The sequence below is a fragment of the Anolis carolinensis genome, chromosome 1 (genome assembly GCF_035594765.1).
Source record: "Anolis carolinensis isolate JA03-04 chromosome 1, rAnoCar3.1.pri, whole genome shotgun sequence".
NCBI classification, from domain to species: domain Eukaryota; kingdom Metazoa; phylum Chordata; class Lepidosauria; order Squamata; family Dactyloidae; genus Anolis; species Anolis carolinensis.
The window spans coordinates 178387977-178409306 of NC_085841.1; the positions used below are offsets into that span (position 1 = coordinate 178387977).

The 21330-nt window shown below is 39.7% G+C and overlaps 2 protein-coding genes across 4 annotated transcripts in view; one reads left to right on the plus strand and one right to left on the minus strand.

Moving 5' to 3' along the window:
* Nucleotides 1-332, minus strand: part of LOC100565091 (aldehyde oxidase-like) — an 80410-nt gene extending 80078 nt beyond the window's left edge. The window contains 1 exon segment of the mRNA NM_001293246.1: nucleotides 273-332. Within this exon segment, the coding sequence (NP_001280175.1) occupies nucleotides 273-332 (60 nt within the window).
* A 4710-nt stretch (nucleotides 333-5042) lies between these two features.
* Nucleotides 5043-15564, plus strand: kctd18 (potassium channel tetramerization domain containing 18). Of its 3 annotated transcripts, none has more exons than XM_008113793.3 (7): nucleotides 5054-5208; nucleotides 8595-8796; nucleotides 9598-9809; nucleotides 10978-11171; nucleotides 12460-12554; nucleotides 13470-13572; nucleotides 14210-15564. In XM_008113793.3, exons 2-7 carry the CDS (start codon nucleotides 8640-8642, stop codon nucleotides 14694-14696), a joined length of 1248 nt encoding a protein of 415 aa, XP_008112000.2. In that variant the 5' UTR covers nucleotides 5054-5208; nucleotides 8595-8639; the 3' UTR covers nucleotides 14697-15564. The 3 variants fall into 3 exon arrangements, with proteins under 3 accessions (XP_062816661.1, XP_008112000.2, XP_062816655.1); XM_062960585.1 differs by lacking the exon at nucleotides 5054-5208 and adding an exon at nucleotides 7676-8032; XM_062960591.1 differs by lacking the exons at nucleotides 13470-13572; nucleotides 14210-15564 and adding an exon at nucleotides 13340-13467 and having other exon boundaries at nucleotides 5043-5208.
* The last annotated feature ends 5766 nt before the right edge of the window (nucleotides 15565-21330 follow it).

A 21330-nucleotide genomic window follows, 5' to 3' on the forward strand; every position in this document is an offset into this window, starting at 1 on the left:
TGTTGACCTTTGACTGCCATAAATATTAGAATACAGTATTTCAGAAATGTGTTAAACAATTAGCAGCCAGCATACTTGAGCAAGAAAACGTATTTTCATGTCTAAGCTGTTTCTAAATACCAAAGCCTGAAGCACCAGAAACTCCACCTATAAGATGGATGAAAATTCTCACAATTAAAATAAAATAATTTGCTTTAAATGAACAAGCAGCCAATGAGCCTGCAAACATAATAGCAACTTAACTTTCCCATCATTCTCTTGATAAGACATACCTTTTTTTCATTAACAAAGAAGATCAGTTCATGAGATTCTGTTGCTCCAAGGAGAGACATTATAGAATGTGACATTTCTAGACTCATTCCAGTTAACCCTCAATCTGAACTTCTGTCCACTCCCAAGCAAATTATAAGTGCATGATCTTGTCATCTGAAAGCTATTTTATCAAATTAGGGAGAGGAACATATTGATTTTTGAAAGGGAATGAGTGAGGAAATCTACTAGGACCTCATCCCACACATTTTCATGCACTTCCCGAAGGTAGTCCCACAGAGGCCATCACATGACATAAGACAGTGGTTCTCAACCTATGGGTCCCCGGGTGTTTTTTGGCCTACAACTCCCAGAAATCCCAGCCAGTTTACCAGGTTGAGAACCACTGACATAAGGGCACTTCTGGCGGGACTCCATTTCTGCAGAGCCCTGAATGAGTTTTCAGGAGTTGGGTGCTACCGGACTCCAAATGGTGAAAAACAGGGAAAGATAGGGAAAAGATGTGGGGTGGCTGGCTACCCTAGAAGACGGACCTCGATGGTCAGGAATAAAGTAAAACTATTTCCTCACTTTTCTTTCTGCTTCTGGGATGAGGCCGCAAGTAAAGACAACAGATGGCACAGCAGGGCAGGAGAACTTGTTGCCCATCAGTTTGGACTGCCAATTACTATCAACCTAAGGTAGCAGAAGAAGTTGCATCAAGCAATGATGGGAGTTACAGTCCAAAACTTGAAGAATGGCATTCTTTATCTCTCTAGTTAGAAGGAAGTACTGGTGGTATCAAGACATTGAAATGGAAAATGGATATTAAAGATTTAACCAGCACTAGTAATGTGTTATGCTGCTTCACCCTTGATATTGTAGATAGTTGTTGTTTTTATTGACCTATGAGATCTCCAAGCCACCCTGTCATCACCAGCTCAGGTCTTGCAAATTTTGGGTGGTGGCTTTCTTGAGTCTATCCATCTGTGATGTGATCTTCCTCTTTTCCTGCTGATTTCTTCTTTGCCAGGCCTCATGGCCTTTGTAGTAGCCAATGTATTCTCATATGTCAACGGTGTACAACAATCTCATTTTAGTCAGATTGGCTTCTGGAGACCAGACTTAATTTGCTCTAAGACCTATTTATTTGTCTTTTTGTCAACTCACAGCATCTACAGAACTCTCCTCCCAACACATTTTAAATGTTGACACTCCCCCTATCAGTTTTCCAGCTTGCACGGCCATACATAAAAATCAAAATCAAATGGTATAGATCAGGGGTCCCCAAACTAAGGCCCGGGGGCCGGATGTGGCCCTCCGAGGTCATTTACCTGGCCCCCGCCCTCAGTTTTATAATATAATATATTGTATATACATATAATATTAATAATAATATTATAATGTAATACAATATAACACTAATAATAATACCATATAATAAGATTAATTATATATTCTATATTACATATAATATTACTAATAATATTACAGTATAGTGGTATAGTTCAATATAGTAATATATAATGCTAATATTGTGCTATGCTAATAATATAATATACTGTATGTACATATAATTTGTAAGCCACTCTGAGTCCCCTTTGGGGTGAGAAGGGTGTGATACAAATGTAGTAAATAAATGCAGTAATAATAAATAAATAAATGAATACATTTTAGACTTGGGCTTTCCCAAAGTCTGAAATGACTTGAAGGCACACAACAACAACAACAACAACAACAACAATCCTAATTAACTTGACTATCTCATTGGCCAGAAGCAGGACCACACTTCCCATTGAAATCCTGATAAATGTATGTTGGTTAAAATTGTTTTTATTTTTAAATATTGTATTGTTCTTTTATTGTTGTTGTTGTTTTTGCACTACAAATAAGACATATGCAGTGTGCATCGGAATTTGTTTGTATTTTTTTCAAATGATAATCCGGCCCCTCAACAGTCTGAAGGATTGTGGACCGGCCCTCGGCTTAAAAAGTTTGAGGACCCCTGGTATAGATAATCCTGATTTTGGTATGCGAAAATGTATTTTTTACACTTAGAATCATAGAATCATAGAGTTGGAAGAGACCTCACGGGCCATCCTGTTCAACCCCCTGCCAAAAAGCAGGAAGATGACATTCAAAGCGCCCCTGACAGATGGCCATGATCTCATCTTGTTCTTTCATAACTGTCCTTCCAAGTCCAAGTCCTCTCTTGATTTCTTGATTGTGTTTTGATTAATGACTGAACCAAAGTATAGGAAGTCTTCAACAACCACAATATCTTAATTATCTATTTTATTATAAGTAACTAGTAAAAGGCTCTCAATTAATATTACATTAAAATCTGGTTTATGTTTTTGTTTTGCAAATAGGAATAGGTGCCACACAACAGATATCAGGAGGAGATGCCAAAAATTCAGTTCAACAAGATTTGGGGTAAGCAGCCAAATATACCAACATGCATCCGTTAACAAAATTCTAGTTTTATACCTATTCTTGCTTTTCTCTCTGTCCTCTGTCTAGTTGTGAGGTTTTGTAATTTTTAAAGCAGCATAAACATTGTGGGATGTTGTAATCCAACAGACATTTATTGTTCGCTTCCAGTGATCAATGCAGCAAAGCTTAAGTTAGGAAAGAATGGGACTGTGCTCTCAGTGATGCAGCAGAGAGGTAAATAGCATCTTCCTCCCGAATCCCTTATTGAACATGTACAAACAGCAAGAAGAAAAAAAAGAGGAGTGGGAATAAGCCTGGATGCTCAGCCACCAAAGCAGAAACCATAAGCAAAGTGGAGGCTGGTGAAAGGAAATTATTCCTGGATGTTCAGTTCAACCCCTGTATTCAGGGGAGATATCTTCCTGGACTCTGCACGGATACATGAAACTGTGGATAATAGCAAGTTCTTTTGCAATAAAGGACTTCTGGCCTAAGAAAAACACCATAGTGTTGCACTGGAGATCCTGAAATGCACATATGTCAGATGTAGATAAATAAAACCATAGCTACCAGCTAGTTCAGGGGTCCCCAAACTAAGGCCCGGGGGCCGGATGCGGCCCTCCAACGTCATTTACCTGGCCCCCACCCTCCGTTTTATAATATAATATTTTTATATCAGTTTTAATAATATATATACATATAATATTGATAAAATATTATAAAGTTATACAATATAATACTAATAATAATACCATATAGTATTAAATTATATGTTATATATTACATATAATATTACAGTACAGTGGTATAGTTCAATATATAGTAATATATAATGCTAATATTGTGCTATGCTAATAATATAATATATTGTTTGTACATACAGCTGCTCTGAGTCCTCTTTGGGGTGAGAAGGGTGGGATATAAATGTAGTAAATGAATAATTTTAGACTCAGTCTCGCCCAAGGTCTGACATGACTTGGAAGGCACACAACAACAACAACAACAACAACAACAATCCTAATTAACTTGACTATCTCATTGGCCAGAAGCAGGTCCACACTTTCCATTGAAATCCTGATAGATTTATGTTGGTAAAAATTGTTCGTATATTCAAATATTGTATTGTTCTTTCATTGTTGTTGTTTTTTGCACTACAAATAAGACATGTGCAGTGTGCATAGAAATTTGTTCATATTTTTTTTCAAATGATAATTCGGCCCCTCAACAGTCTGAAGGATTGTGGACCGGCCCGCTGCTTTAAAAGTTTGAGGACCCCTGAGCTAGTTGGATATGGGATTGTACTGTGTTCTGGAACAAGCCCATTTTCTAGAAGAGTCAGCATGTTTTAGTTTCTTTATGTGAGTTTTACATGATCTAGCTATTTCATTTCACTTGTGAATATTAGAATCATAGAATAGTAGAGTTGGAAGAGACCTCATGGGTCATCCAGTCCAACCCCTGCTAAGTAGCAAGAAATCGCGTTCAAAGCACCCCCCAACAGATGGCCATCCAGCCTCTGCTTAAAAGCCTCCAAAGCCCCCATATTATTAGCTTTGAAGAAAAATCTTGCTAAAACAGGTTCAACTGGCAAAACTACTTTTGAGTCTCCCTTGCTTAAAAAATTCCTATGAAATTATGAGTCTCTATATGTCAGAGGCAACCTGAAGACCTGGTTTTATTTGCTTTGGCTTTTTAAAGGTAAAGGTTTTCCCGTGACGTTAAGTCCAGTCATGTCTGACTCTGGGGGTTGATGCTCATCTCCATTTCTAAACCGAAGAGCCGGCGTTGTCCATCAACATCTCCAAGGTCATGTGGCCGGCATGACTGCATTACCTTCTCGCTGGAGTGGTACCTATTGATCTACTCACATTGGCATGTTTTCGAACTGCTAGGTTGGCAGGAGCTGGGGCTAACAGCGGGCACTCATTCCGCTCCCAGGATTTGAACCTGGGACCTTTCGGTCTGCAAGTTCAGCAGCTCAACACACTGTGCCACCAGGCTTTTTACCTCATTCTAAATACACTAAAGCAGGCCTCCTCAAACTGCAACCCCATCAGCTCTAGTCGTGATGTCTAATGAGGAAGACAGGAGTTGTAGTCCACAGAAAGGTTGACACAAAATGACATGGAGAGCCAGATTGGGCCCAAGTGAGGCCTTGAGTTTGACGCATGCGCTCTACGAGGCTCATGGCGTTGCCATAACGGTACAGGCAACTTGAATTCCTTTTCTACTGTGGGCGGGAATTCATTTTCTGTGTTATGCCCTATACTTATTTCTGGGGCGGTTTTTACGTGATGCGCTCCTATCTCCCCTCAGCTCGAGCTGAAGCTCCCCCGCCTCAAAAGGAGGCCCCTCTGAGGAAACACTAAGGTCCCGCCTCCCTCGCGCACACTGTGACGCACTCAAGACCACCCCCACCCTCGCGCGCGCCTCTCCGGCCGAGAAGTGCGAGGCTGGGCGCGAGGGGGGCGGGCCCTGGGCGACATTGCGGTGGGCGGGGCCAGCCTCGAGCGAGAGAGAAAGGTAAGGGATTCCTCTGAGGAGGCGTAGTGGCTGCTTGCTTCCTTCCTCTCCAGCGAGGCGCTTGTGCTTCAAACCCGAGGCCCGCTGTTTGAAGGCGGCAGAGGGCTCCTCATCTTTCTGCCTTATTTTCTCACAAAAGCCCCATTGAAAGGGAAAGGTGGCCTAACTCCCAGCAGTCCCCTTTAGGCTGGTGGTGCCAGGAGCCCTCTGTGTCTCTTGGAGCACCCAAATCAACAGCTTTGTATATTTGAAATATACACTCGGAGGCAGAGAGTTCCGCTGCTGAACAGCTCTCACAGTCAGGAACTCCTTTCTAATGTTCAGGTGGAATATTCTGTAATTTGAGCCCATTGCTCCTAGACCCAGAAGTCACAAGTGGAGTGCCGCAGGGCTCCGTCCTGGGCCCGGTTCTGTTCAACATCTTTATTAACGACTTAGACGAAGGGTTAGAAGGCACGATCATCAAGTTTGCAGACAACACCAAACTGGGAGGGATAGCTAACACTCCAGAAGACAGGAGCAGAATTCAAAATGATCTTGACAGACTAGAGAGATGGGCCAAAACTAACAAAATGAAGTTCAACAGGGACAAATGCAAGATACTTCACTTCGGCAGAAAAAAATGAAATGCAAAGATACAGAATGGGGGACGCCTGGCTCGACAGCAGTACGTGTGAAAAAGATCTTGGAGTCCTTGTGGACAACAAGTTAAACATGAGCCTACAATGTGATGTGGCTGCTAAAAAAAGCCAACGGGATTCTGGCCTGCATAAATAGTAGTATATTGTCTAGGTCCAGGAAAGTCATGCTACCCCTCTATTCTGCCCTTGTCAGACCACACCTGGAATACTGTGTCCAATTCTGGGCACCGCAATTGAAGGGAGATGTTGACAAGCTGGAGTGTGTCCAGAGGAGAGCAACTAAAATGATCAAGGGTCTGGAAAACAAGCCCTATGAGGAGCGGCTCAAAGAACTGGGCATGTTTAACCTGCAGAAGAGAAGGCTGAGAGGAGACATGATAGCCATGTATAAATATGTGAGGGGAAGTCATAGGGAGGAGGGAGCAAGCTTGTTTTCTGCTGCCCTGGAGACTAGGACACGGAACAATGGCTTCAAAACTACAGGAAAGGAGATTTCACTGTGAGAGCTGTTAGGCAGTGGAACACTGCCCCGGAGTGTGGTGGAGGCTCCTTTGGAGGCTTTTAAGCAGAGGCTGGATGGCCATCTGTCGGGGATGCTTTGAATGCGATTTCCTGCTTCTTGGCAGGGGGTTGGACTGGATGGCCCATGAGGCCTCTTCCAACTCTACTATTCTATGATTCTATGATTCCAGGGCAGAAAAAACCAAGCCTGCCCCCTCCTCCTTATGATACCCTTTCACATATTTATACATGGCGATCATGTCCCCTCTCAACCTTCTCTTCTGCAGGCTAAACATGCCCAGCTCTTTGAGATGCTCCTCATAGGGCTTGTTCTCCAGACCTTTGATCGTTTTAGTCTCCCTCCTCTAGACACATTCCAGTTCGTCAGTATTTCTTTTAAACTGTGGTGCCCAGAACTAGACAGTAAATCAGAATACAATGGCACCATGACTTGGGGTTGTGTATTTTCTGGGCTGTATGGCCATGTTCCAGAAGCATTCTCTCCTGACGTTTCGCCCACATCTATAGCAGGCATCCTCAGTGGTGTGAGGCATATTGTGAGGTATATTCCTCACATCTCTGAGGATGTCTGCCAGTCCAATACATCTGAGGGGGTGGAAAGCTGGAAGTGGAGGAGTCAGGGACCAGTTTTTACATGGTTTTGGTGAAAGAGGAGATGGTCTTGTGTTATATTAGTATTTAAGTGTATGTGGCACTTTTTTTTAGCATGTAATGAAATTATTGAAAAAATCATTTGAATCATTTTGATTCAAAAATACATTCTAATGTGTAATGGGGACAGGCTCCTGGCCTGCAGATATTCAAGGGTTCTGGGTTAATGTACTGATGCACTTTTCAGCATTTTATATTTATTTATTTATGTATTTCAATACTTATATCCCGCCCTTCTCACCCATAGGGGACTCAGGGCGGCTTACAATAAAACACTATATAAAAATATTACACCAATTCAATCAATTAAAATTCAATACATTAAACATTGATAAAAATATACATATAAATATATAATTGGCGCATTTCGTGTCTTATAGCTGTTCTGTCATTGAGTTCTAGGATGATAATAATCCAAAAATACATCACACAGTCCTAGACACTTGGGAAGTGTTCGACTTGTGATTTTGTGATATGAAATCCAGCATATCTATCTTGTTTGCTGTGTCATAATAAAATAATAATAATAATAATAATAAATATGGGTGTTTGATATATCAGTCCTATATTAGGAACATCTTGTCTTTATTAATATAGTTTGTCTGTACTGTTGTGGTAGCCGCAAGAACTTTGATATTGTCATTGTAGAGTTCTATGCTGGGCAATGGAAACGATGTCATTTGGTCTGGTTTTGCTTGGTTGCGAAGCACTTAAGTTCCCATTACAACCAAAAAGAAGTACAGGTTTGCACCACCACATGACTTTCTTTTGGAAAGCAGCATATTAGATAGCTAGATTAAATGGAAATTTATTGCATGATTGTATCCTATCAATTTACACAAAACTTCATTCTACATTTAATTGGGTTGCCTTAAAGGTACCATAAGGCATTCTTTCCTCTCTCTTTTTTTTCACAGAAACATATTGTGGCAATTGTGTTTAAGAAGTGCTTGTATGGACATACTTGCTCTATTGCTGGTAGACATTTGAAGTTGCCTTGCCTTGCAAAGGTAAAAGGAGGGCGGCAGCATAGCAGTATTGAGAGTATTTCGTGTATTTCTTTAGAACAGGGGTCCCCAAACTAAGGCCCATGGGCCGGATGCGACCCTATAAAATAATTTACCCGGCCCCCTCCCTAAACTTTACACTTTGTGTCACTCTAAATCTGAAATGATTTGAAGGCACACAGTAACAACAATCCTAATTAACTTGACTCTCATCAGCCAAAGGCAGGCCCACGTGTCCCATTGAAATACTGGTAAGTTTATGTTAGTTAAAATTATTCTTCATTTTAAATGCTGTGTTTTTCTTTCATGTCTTTTTGCACTTCAAATATGATATGTGCAGGAATTTGTTCATGTTTTTTTCAAACTATAGTCTCTCCCTCCCCCCCCCCCCCCCCCCCCCACACACACACACAAATACAGAGTCTGGGGAACTGTGAACCAGTGCTCTGTCTAAAAGGTTTGACGACCTCTGCTTTAGAACAACTATGGAATCGTTCTGGTTGTTGAAATGAAAATAATCACAGTAATTCATTGCCCCTAAGTGTAATTTTTGCTACCGTTACAGGTGTAAAAGTGTACAATTCAATCAGCAACGTTAACTGCAAATGCAATGGATGACAGCAATAATGAAAAGGTGGTAGATATTATTCGACTTAATGTTAGAGGCTGCATGTATACTGCCCGGCGTGAATCTTTATGTCGTTTTAAGGAATCAATGCTAGCGTCTATGTTCAGTGGACGGTTTCCTCTAAAAATGGATAATACAGGTAAAATAATACATATTTTCAGTGGCTGGGGGGGGGGGGAAGAGTTTTTATTGGAGACTAATAAACAGAAGATGGAAAACACTGAAAAATTATGATGTACACAATTGCATAACATACTGTATATTCTTATGTATAAGTTGGTCTCATGTATAAGTTGAAAGCAGGTTTTGGGGTCAAAATTATGGATTTTGATATGGCCAATGAATGAGTTGAGGGTTATTCCTCTTGAGAAGGGAAAGTAACACCACTTCAGGAGATCAACTGCTCCTGGCCAATAAACAATGGCCATAGCTCCAATTAGCTCCATAGCTAGATAACACAAACCAAAACTTAAAGATGCAATTGAGAACACACAAAATTGCTGAAATTCAAGAGTGACTCCAATGAAACCAATGCAAGAGTGACTGCCAATGAGCAATTAAAATTCAGAATAAAAAAATAAATAATCTAGACTATCCAATTTGCGATTGCAAATTCTAGGATTGAAATATATTTTAAGAGTTCCCAAGTATATCTGACCAGAGAACCATTCTCATATAGGGAGTTAGTGAGGAGCAGTAGAATTTTGAATTCAAATCCTCACTCATTCATGAGCTTCAAATATATTTCTGTAGTGAAAGTGGCACCTCCATAGGTGGTTAGGATCATCCAGATTACAGTGTTTTATGATATTTTGATGGTAAACTGGGCCAGTCACTTTGCCCCACTCTGTTACAACAAAGTTATTACAGAGATAAAAGGATGTGATAAACCATATATGATGTCATGAGTGAAGGATATGATTATTTTCTTCCTTTCCAGGGGCTTGCTTTATTGATCGAGATGGCAAACTCTTTAAATACCTCTTAGACTATCTACATGGAGAGGTTCGGCTTCCAGAAGATAAGCAAACACAAACTGCATTGCAGGAGGAGGCTGATTACTTTGGCATCCCTTATCCTTATAGCCTTGATGACCACTTAGCCAATGAAATGGAGACATATTCTTTAAGATTAAATCTGGAACTAAAAAAGGTATTCAAATGTACATTTTTAAATTCTGCATAAGGCAAAGCCATCAGGGGGGTTAGACCTGTAGCTTTTGAAACTGCACATCATTCCATTTTGTGCTTTGCCCCATTTTTAGAAGGAAGATTACATATAAATTGATGCAAGATTCCATTTTCTGCTATTTTCACCATCTATTTGGAAAAGTCCCCACATTGGGGGGGGGGGGGGCACTTTAAAACTTCTGCAACACTTAAAGTTGTGAAATGTTGCAGAAGTTTAAAAGTGTTTTACCACCCACTATGCGGGAACTTTTCCAAATTCTTTCTTCAGGAAGAAAAATCAAACAAAAAAGAAAAAAATCAAAAGAAAAATTAGTAAGTACTGGCTGTGATACTAGGTAGGATACCATGTCTGACCTTATACTGGAGTTGAGGCCAAGGCTAAATCATAAAGTAAATTGTGTTTTTCAATCAGTTGGAATGCGCTCAGTCTAGTGTGGGAAGAAACATTCTGTGTATATTTCAGAACGAGTTGTTATTATCATGATTGTTGTATTTGTTGTGTGCTTTGATTAATTTCTGACCTATGGTGAACCTAAGACAAACCTATCACAGGATTTTCTTGGTAGAATTTGGTCAGAGCAGATTTGCTCTTGTCTTCCTCTGAGGCTGAGAGACTAACTTTCCAGGGTCACCCAGCAGGTATCCATGTCTGAACAGCTATTCAAATTCTGGTCTTCTGGTGTTGTTGTATTTTAGTATATTTTTCTATCTAATCTAAGTCTGTCCAAAAGGCAAGTTTTATTTCTTTTTACATCTAGTCGATTGCAGCAAACACACAAAAGTGAGATGGTATTGTGTCATAAGCAATATTGATCGAGATGGCAAGCAATAAGGCTGCAATCCAACGCACATGTACTTTGAAGTAAATGCCATTGAACTCAGATATACCAGTGGACATTTGTATGATTAGGCTATATATTTTTATGTGGTGCTCTCTTTAAAAACCCCACATTATAAAGCAGTGGGCCTCCAGGTGTTTTGGACTTCTTCTCCCACAATTCCTAATATCTGGTATGCTGGCTGGGATTTCTGGGAGTTGAAGTTCAAAACACCTGGAGACCCAAAGGTTGGGAACCACTGTTATAAAGCATATAATAAAGATAACATATAATTGATTTTTTTTCTCTCAGGTTCTCCTTGATTTTTGTAACTCTTATGGCTTAATATGCACTAAGCCTACTGTTTGGATTCTGCACTACCTCAACACCTCTGGTCCAAGTTGTGAGAGTAAGATCATTGGCGTCTATGCTGCAAAAGTAGATGGAACTGCTTCAATAGAAAAAGAACTAGGGGGAAGAATTCATAGTAAAAACATTTACAAACGGTGAGCAATTTCAAACCCATGTCATTGCATCAAATGGTGGTTACAATTCCAAAAGCTTTACATTTGCTTTTATAAGGATAATAGCAAATTTATAAACTTTTTTCTTTTGTGCCTTTGAAGTTCAGACAAATTTTTAGTTAAACAAATTGTCTTAAGATTGCATTCCTAGATCTGCCTACCTGGTTGTGAACCCCATGGAGCTGAATAGATTTTACTCCTGAGTCGATGTGTATAGAATTGCGCACTTAATTATATTAATATCAGTGATTTAATATTTTAAAAACTCTGTGTCTTAACTGAAACCATGAACAATTTGGGACTGATTATCTGAGAAATTTTTTATTCCCTGATAGAGCCTTTCACTCCTTGTGAAATGCCCTACTGATATATTGTTTGGAGAAAGGAAAGTGTTTAGCATAGTGGCACTTGCAATATGAATACTCTTCCCTCATATCAGCCTATTGTTAATATTCGGTGTGAAAACAGGGAAAACATGGCTGTTTTTGCAATCTTTCCCAGTTTTAGTGAATACATAACATCTACCGTATTTCATGTAAATGCTGCATCTTTGTTTTATGTATTGTTTTATGTTAGTACAATGTTCTACTAAAATGGTCATTAATAAATAAATTGTGAACAAAGGAACTTGGACCATCTAAAACAGAACTGAATCCAGTTAGAGCAGATCCATTTAGTTTGTAGGGTTGACATAGCAACTGACCTAAAATTCAACAGATGCTTTATTTTATCAGCTCTTGTTGCCAGCAGGAATGGGTTTTAGTCCATATGTTCCGGAGTATTAATTGAGCAGTATCTTTCTTGGAACATTTGAACCATTATCTGGAATTTTGTAACAGAAAACCCAAATGCTGTCATTGCACACCAATAGCTTTAATTCCGTTTTTGTGTGAAAACGGCTACATGTGTAGGTGAAAGTGTTATTCTTGTACAAAAAAAACCTTGCAGAAAATTATAATATATTTGCAGTCTTCAAACCATCTGAACAAAATTCTTGTTTAAAACTGGTGGCTGTAATCGTGTGCTGAGGTAGCTGCGTGTTTATCAAAATGATATAACTAAAGTTTAAATATAGCCTATTGACATACACTTTTCTGATCTTATATTTAAAGACTTAAGCAATAATCATATTATTTTTTTAGGTTACAAAATATATTAGAAAGCTGAGAAAACTGGTTCCTCTATTTTAAATGTAAATATGTTTGTATTTAGTAGATTTTTTCAGGTTGTAGAATAATTTATCATTTCCTACGATTTCATTTTACCCCAGAGAGTCTGGAAATAATGTCCAATATATCTGGAGCTACTATTCCGTTACTGAATTGAAAATGATGATGGATGTATTTGAGGCTTGGGAAGGAAAAGGTTAGTATGTGTGTGTTTTAAGATTATTTGTATAATAAAGGATTAAAAAAATATCTTGAATATGGAATCAGTCAGTTCTCAAGTAGTTTTCATCAATATAAGGAAAGAGAATAGTATAATTAGCTGTATATAGTGGCAAAATCTACAGTTTGGCCAAATATTAGGTCATGATTATTTTAACACATTTAAAAAGAAATATGTATACTGTAGTTGAACTGAATTGTCGTAATAGTTTATATACCATTTTAATTTGTATTTTTGAATTATCATTGAGAAATGTGTATTCCCTTTATAATATCTTATTATTGAATTTCCCAGTTTTGGGAAGAAGCTCAATAGATCCAATATCTAGTTTATATAAATCCAGGTTCATTTAGCATCAACTACTAGTTGCCCAGCATTTTAATCTGATTGAAAATGTGGAAGATGAATTCTAAAGACATGGAACTATCAAATATTGTTGGGACAGAGTTTTGGAAGGAGTCTGTTTTTATCTGCATTATATGTGATAGTTTAAAGATTAGTATTCAATTCTGCCTGAAGAAGAAATTGTGGTTTTTAAAAACGTACATATATCTGTATGAATTTAAAATTCACCATTATGTCCCATTTAAATTTATTATTTTTGTTCATTTTTTTCTGGAATAAAAGGATGCTACCTCTTCAGACAGTTTTATAAGAAATGTGGAGGGAAAAGATTGTAAATGTGAACAACTGTCCTGGAAATGGTTCCCCTAATGCCAGTTCCAATGTATGAGAACCCTATTGTTGGGTTTTCTTTGCAGGATACTTCTTCAGAGAAGGCTTACTGTTGCTTTTCTCTGAAGCTGACAGTGATTTGCATATCAGTGAATCTTCATAAAAACAGTTCCCAAACCTGACATCTATTCTTCTTGAATATTCTGGCATTACAAGGTGTCAGCTATTGGCGAGTTCCGCGGGAACAGATAGAGTGTTGGACTCTTGAAGAGCGCCCTTTGGAAGGAAGTCTACAAAACATGTCTCCCATTCGTAAGCGGTATGTTCTTTGTATCATGATTAATTTAGCAATGAGGAAGTATGAAGCCGAGGCTTCTTTTGGTTTGAGAAAAGCAGTATTTGGATTATTTTTTTACATGATGAAATAGGAGAAAAGTGCAAAATCAATATAGAGATAATATATTATGTATATTACAAACTATCCTGTGCTAATTATGATTAACTCGAGGTAAAATCTACTAATTGTTTTACAAAATGTGATGTATTGTGTAGTTACCAAATAATTTTAAAGGTAGTGTAAAACATTTTTAAAGTCAAATGAATACTGCACAGTGCAATTCAAAATTTCCCATCTGATGGTCTGTTTGCTATACATTACATAGCTCACGGACAAATAATCTCTTGTTCCTTAATCATGAGCATAAGACACAATACTTGAGACTGGTCAGTGCTGGATAACAAAGATGTTAATTTCATTGGTCTTTGGTCCCATTACTAGTTATTCAATGGCTGATGCATTAGAAGAACTGCTGTGATGGGAATTTTCATGTGATACTGCAATGAAAGGAATGTTACATAACGTCAACACAGGCAGCATTCTCAACTGTATACTAATTATAGTCTGCATTGAACTACTTTAAAGTGCTTGGATTCAATGTCTTTTTTTTAATTCCCAGGCGAATAATAGATTTTCCCAAAGAGGAAGAAAGTCAGCGGAGCATTAAAATAAATCGAAAGCCAATTCAGTTTTCTGGTCCCTCAACAAGTACCCATATCAAAGTTAAAAATTCTGCTTCTTTAAAGATAGCAGTATCTCCTACTCTTTCATGTTCCCAGGTCACTCATAAAAGACCTAGCAAAGACAGTTTATTACCATGCAGTGAATTACCAAGCACTAAATCAACACGGTTGACTAAAAGCTCATGTACATTGGGTAGAAACGCTGAAAATGGAGTGGTCCATCAAAAAACCCTGGATACGTCATTGTCCAAGAAGCCAGCAGAGAATCGTGTTGTGAAACTCAGGCGGACTCCACTGTGTAATGAACGGTTGACCCAGGAGCACTCATCACTTCTAAGCAAAATGGATGAGCAGCAAGTTCCATCTGTTTCATCAGTTCCATCATTGCAGAATTTAGATCAGGATTTGGACACTTCCTCCTGAAAACATAATGTTAAAACTGTTTACAGAATAACAAGTGAAACATAATTATTATCTGGTGCTGATATTATTGGTCACGACCAAAAAGCTCCATGCATGACAGATAAGTGTCCTGTTATGACAAGAAGCTTTTAATATTTTTAAATGACTAATATGTACATATCTTTTTATCACAAGAGGTACATGGATGTTTATAAAGTGTTTTGTATTGCGCCCTTATTGTGTTGCATAGATCCAAAATGGAATGTTAATCCTTTCAGGATATGTTGTGATTTTAAACACATTCAGTCTAAATATTGAAGTTTGTGTCCATTTGATATAATTCCACATTTTTTTTACTTCTTGTGTAATTTATGCTGATTCTGTGCAGCAGTGTGGGCAACAAAGCCTGTCTTCTCATGTTTTGCCTAACATTGCCCTGCCCACACATCTTCAAAGTTTGGTTGTAACTAATAGGCTTTGGGAGGTTTTTTAAAAGTTAAAATATATACAGTTAAACATATATGAACAAATTTCAGTGTTACTCCATGTACTATGATTTTTATTTGAAATGGTACATTGTGCTCATTGACAATATACCTGATGCAGTAAAAAATGCCTGTCTTAAGATTTGATCCTTGCTAAAGTAGGAGAATTACCTTTCACAAATGACAGAATACTGAATTTAGGGAGTGTGATGTGACTAAATTTCTACTAAGGCTTACTAAGTAACTTGATTACTGATGTTTTGAGAGTCCCCTGATTTGTATATGACATTACTAATGAAAGAGATAATAATACAGTCAAAATTACAGTAAACTTGCCCTCAGTGGTAAACACAAAACCTTTTGTTGCTGTGTTTTTAATTAAAGGACAAGAACCGTAAAACAAATGTTGGCTTCCCCATGAGTTCTTTATTTTTCCTAAAGCAGTTTGTGCTATTGTGTGAAGCATTCTTCTCATGACAGTACAGTTTTGAGGTTTTCGGATAGTGTGAGTAAACTAACCACACATGCTGTGCATACGTGTTCCCAGGTAAGTGACTGTAACAGAGGCAGGCAAAATGTGGCATATTTGTGTCCCTTGGTTGCTTTCCAACCAATGTGCCACAGCTCATCTGTTTTCACCTCCAGCCAGATTGATCAGCCTTTAGCTGGACAATGGGGGAAAGGCCATTGCTCTAATGCTGCTATTAATACACCAGGGCAGTAACCCTACTGGATTTAATGAGAGGGGAGGCCTTTGTGGACTTTGGGAATCTAGCTTCTTCAGCCAGTTTGGCCAGTGATGCAGTATGATAAGAGGTGGCTGTGAATATTAGCATGTTGAAAAGTAGCCTGGCCCTGCGTTACCCTCCAGCCTAGCCAGGCTAGTATAGCAGTTGAAAGTGATGCACAGCTAATAGTAGGTCAGTGACAGTTTGGATGATCATGTGTGTTTTAATAATCTTCCCTCACAGTATAGAGAGCTGTCGTGCTGCAGTAAAGATTAAGTAAGGCAGGTTCCCTGATCTCACCTGGAAGGGAAGAGAGGTCTTTATATACATACGGAGATATAGAAGGGGAAAAGAGCATACCTGTTGAAATCACCCCAGTTGCAGCCTACATTATTGTAACATACAAAGTTCTATTTAGGCTATTTGGGCAGGAGGAGGTCCAAGCAGAATGTTACAAGACAAGTCACTAGCTGAAGTGAACCATTCAAAATATCTAGACCAATACATCTTAAAGGATGTGATTGTACAAATATTTCCCTGGTCCATATTTCAGTGATGGCAGAACAAAGGACACAATGTAAAGTTCAGTACCAGAAAATTATTTGCATGAGACTGAGCATGAGTTAGCCTGAATTACTCAGCCTGCAGCCTTTCATTAGGGAATGCAATTTATGTGGCTGTAATAGCATTAGAAGTTTAATGGAATGCAAAGCTAATGATTATTTCATATGATAAGCACGTGGTTGCGTTACAGTGTTTACTTGTTATGCCTAAAGCAAGTTTATGGATTTTTTTTGTAATTTTAATACAAAGTAATCAGCTGGAACAAGTCAAATAAATTTGAATAGTTGCAACACTACTGCAATGGCTTCAGAATTTTTCTAACCAATATAGGATAAATAATAGCACAAATCTCACATGGGAATTCACTTACATGAGAGATAGAGTAAAAACTCAAATTGAAGTAGCAGTTACCGTATTTTTCGCTTTATAAGACGCACCAGATGATAAGACGCACCTAGTTTTCAGAGGAGGAAAATGGGGAAAAATAATTTGAACTAAAAGATGACCTTTATGATTTATGATACAAGAAATATCCAAATTTTGGCTTTCGCAGGTTACTGAGCAACATTACATAAATAAATGTATGAACCAAATTTAAGTACTGGAATCATGTCAGAAAACTGCCTGTAATTTTACTATTTTAATTTTCACTGGCTGTTTAAAATCCTGCCTTTTAAGTAATTAGTTGGGGCAACGGCTCTCTCTCCTCATTGGCTCGCCTCAGAGCACGCGAACTTCAACTCCCAGAAGCCTTGGCTGCGCTCTGCAATGATGAGGGCTTCTGGGAAATGAAGTCTCGCAGCCGGCGAGGCGGAAGAGAAGCCAGGCCAGGGAAGATGGCGGCGCCCTTGGCAGAGGAGCTGGAGCGGCTCCTGAACCCGCTTCCCGGCGCCGCGCAGGACCCCGAAGACGACCCTCAGGATGGTGAGGACCTGGGGGAGAACCCGGAGGGAAAATGTAATGGGAGGCAGGCCTTAAAGCCGGCTTGAGCGCAGGGCTCGTGAGTCATGTTGCGTTTATAAGACGCACTGACTTTTCCCCTCTATTTGGGGGGGGGGGGGGAGTGCGTCTTATAAAGCGAAAAATACGGTAAATCTGTCCCTGGCCTGGATGTCTGGCCCCTTCTGTGGACTGTTAATATTATTTCCTTTATACCCTGCCTTTCTGCCCGTGGGAACTCAAGGTAGCTAACAATCCATACTAGACAAGTTTTAAAAGTGCAGAACAAAAGTTTAAAAACAATTAAATAGTAACACAGTGTGGCAGAAACAGAAGTAAAATATTAAATACACTAAAATTGCCTTTAAAACTCATATTCCCCTCAATCCCACCAAACCTTCCCAAAGCCTGCCCCTTACCCTTCTCCAAATGCCTGTTGGCAAAAGAAAGTCTTGACCGGCTTGTGGAAGGCCAGCAGGGATGGGGCCACCTTGGTCTCTCTTGGGAGGGAGTTCCACAGTCTAGTAATAGCTACCGAAAAGGCCCTCTCCCGTGTTCCCACCAAGCACGCTTGAGCAGTTGGTGGGGTCAAGAGAGGGCCCTCCCCAGTAGATCGTATGTGTCTCCCAGGTTCATAGAGATACGGTCCTTCAGGCAACCTGGACCAGAGCCATGTAGGACTTTGTAGGTCAAAACCAGAACTCTGAATTGTGCTTGGAAATGCATTGGCAGCTAGTGGAGCTGTCGCAAGAGGGGAGTTGTACACTCCCTGTATCCAGCCCCAGTTAGTAGTCTGGCTGCTGCTCATTGAACCAAGTGAAGCTTTTGAGCACTTTTCAAAGGCAGCCCCACATAGAACACATTACAGTAGTCCAACTGGGATGTAACCGAGGCATGTACCACCATGGCCAGATCTGATTTCTCCAGGAATGGGCACAGTTGGTGCACTACCTTTAACTGTGCAAAAGCAGTCCTGTAGCTTCAGTAACTTCTTCTGCCCTTTCCTATTCTGATTCTGTCCTACACCTGCTCCATAGCATGGCCAGGAACAGCTAAAACAGGTAGAGGGGACCAAATCCAACAGGTTGAGAGTCAAATCTAGGAGTACAGAGCCAAACTGTGAACCTGCGTTTTCAGGGGGAGTGTGACCCCATCTAACACAGGCTGACTCCCTACTCCCAGATCTGTCTTAATACGTGACTAGGAACACCTCTGTCTTGTCTGGATTAAACTTCAATTTGTTTCCCCTCATCCAGTCCATTACCTACCTCTTTATTCTAGTTTACATTCCTCACTGTATACACTTTCTTTGGCCCAGTTCATTTTTATGAGCCTCCTCAGGTTTTTTTTTTATCTAACCATGTTTATTTTTGATGTGATTATGTTTTATTGATCTCTTTTTTTTACTTTGATGTGTTTTATTACAATGATTGTACCACCAGCTGAGATCTTTTGGCACGGCACCCAGTGTGCCAATCACCACTGGGACCACCTGTACTGGTTTCTGCCGGAGTCTTTGAAGTTCAATCTTGAGGTCCTGATAGCGGCTGAGTTTTTCTTGTTTTTCATCACTTCAACTGTCACCTAGTATGGCAACATCTGTAATCCAAACATTTTTCTTTTCCACAACTGTGATGTCTCGTGTGTTGTTGTTGTTGTTACAGCTGCCAGATACCAGTTCAGTACAGGAACCGCTTCCTTGGAATTAGGTGGAAAGGAGTGATAGAGTTGAGTGTCATCTGCGTATAGATGACACTGCACTCCAAAACTCTGGATGATCTCTCCCAGCGGTTTCATGTATATATTGAACAGCATGGGGGACAGCACAGAGCCCTGAGGGACCCCACGGGTCAGTGGCCAAGGAGTCAAACAGAAGTCCCCCAGCACCACCTTCTGAGAACATCCCTCCAAGAAGGAAGAACAGTACCTCCCAGAAAGGCGACCCAGAACGATATCATGGTTGATGGTATCAAAAGCCGCTGAAAGTTCCAGGAGGACCAACGGGCACACTCCCTCTGTCCACCAAGATGACCAAAGTGGTTTCTGTCCCATAACCAGGCCTGAAACCAGACTGAAATGGATTTAGATCAGGCTGTTAGGAATTGTGGGAGTTGAAGTCCAAAACCCCTGGAGGGCCCAAGTTTGCCCAGGCCTGATCTAGATAATCTACTTCATCCAGGAACCGTTAAGGGCTGTAAAGCAGGAACTGGTTAGCTCCATTGTTCTGCAGTTCTCTCTCCACATTTTCCAGTCATGGAGTTATCTTGGGTATCTTTTCATCAAAGCATGAACCTTTTCCTCCTCATCTTTAGACCTGGAGACTGGCCCCTTCTACACTGCCATATAAAATCCAGATTATCTGCTTAGAACTGGATTATATGGCAGTGTAGATTCATATAATCCAATTCAAAGCAGATAATGTGGATTATCTGCTTTAATAATGTAGATTATATGGCAGTGGAGGAGGGACCTGAGAGGGAAAGACCACCCAGAGCCTAGAGGGCTGCAGTACAAACCAACCATAGGCTTGAACTTCCAGAAACAAGATCTAATCCTATACTAAAAGAGGCTGCACTCCAACTTTGGATCAACTTGGAGCAGCCATCCTGTAGCCACAACTAGAGGCAGTAGGTGCTAGATTATTGCAGCAGGTATAATCCAAATGAAAACCCTGGGACATGGGAGTTTTTCCAGCAGTGGTATGGTTGCTTGGACTAGCCATTTCCCTTACTGTTTTTGCTAGATGATCAGAGGCCCCTTCTACATTGCCATATAGTCCAGATTATCAAAATTGATAATCCACATTGTCTACTTTGAACTGGATTATTTGAGTCTACACTACCATATAATCCAGTTCAAAAAGATAATCTGGATTTTATATGCCAATGTAGAAGGGCCCAGTCTTTGGAGCAGCCTCTTATTCCACTTTTCAGTGTGGAAAGAGATAGGCTTGGAATGGCTTGGCTAAAGCAGTAGCACTTTGGCTCCTTATGGAAAAGGGGATGAAACAGCAGCCCCTTGTGGTGGTTCCTAAGACAGCTGTTAAAGCTTAATGAGTAACTGCACTTCCAGTATTTTAATATCAGAAGCAGCTGATTTGCTTTCAAAGCTTTGGTGGGAGGAAAAAAACTTGACTGCACCTCTGAAATATCACTGCAGTGTTACATTGTGCAGAATGGCATCCCTGTCTCCATGTTATCTCAATATAAACAGGGTATAGGCTGAGTATGTCTCATCCCAAAAGCTTTGGACCAAAAGTGTTTTGGATTTAGATTCTTTTCTCCAGATTTTGGAATGCTTATACAGTATTTGAATCTACATACCTGATGAGGCATTTTGGAGTTGGGACCCAAGACTAAACATTACATTTATGTTTCAGATGCACCTTGTACACATAACCTGAAGATAATTTTGTACAGAGTTACAAAACAAGGTGTGTTTTGCAAATACCAAATTTAAAAAGACATTTTGCTACATTTCTGGGATGATTTCTGTGACAAAGCAGATCGTTTTTAGGCTCAAATGTTGTCTTAAAATGTAGTGAATAAAAGTATGAAGCTTCAGGGTCAGGTTTGTTCTGTACCAATGTTTTGAGCTCTATGTAATATGGAAATAGTAAAGAATAGCATTAGTAACCTGAATGCAGACCAGCCATAGGGATATCAATATATTCCCTCAGCCCCCGATCTGATGCTATTTCATCTATACATATAATAAAAATGAAAATATTTATGTATATGGCTGGGGTGTCCACTTACACAGACAGGTTCCCAATTCCACAAACAGCTATAGCTCCCATTTCTGAGGAGCCACCGAATGCCCTCCCTCCAATGACATTGCAGGTTATAGAGAGCACCTTGAACATGTCCAAGAGCCCTGCCAATGTCCTCCACACACACCATACTGTCAGCCACCCAGGTGAAGGCTTTCATACAGGGA

What these genes read in the sequence shown, in the direction of transcription:
- kctd18 (XM_008113793.3), top strand. Translation starts at nt 8,640, where the DNA reads ATGGATGACAGCAATAATGAAAAGGTGGTAGATATTATTCGACTTAAT. An exon ending in TAAATCTGGAACTAAAAAAG is followed by an intron (nt 9,810 to 10,977) that starts GTATTCAAATGT and finishes TTTTTCTCTCAG; the next exon opens with GTTCTCCTTGATTTTTGTAA. An exon ending in AGTAAAAACATTTACAAACG is followed by an intron (nt 11,172 to 12,459) that starts GTGAGCAATTTC and finishes ATTTTACCCCAG; the next exon opens with AGAGTCTGGAAATAATGTCC.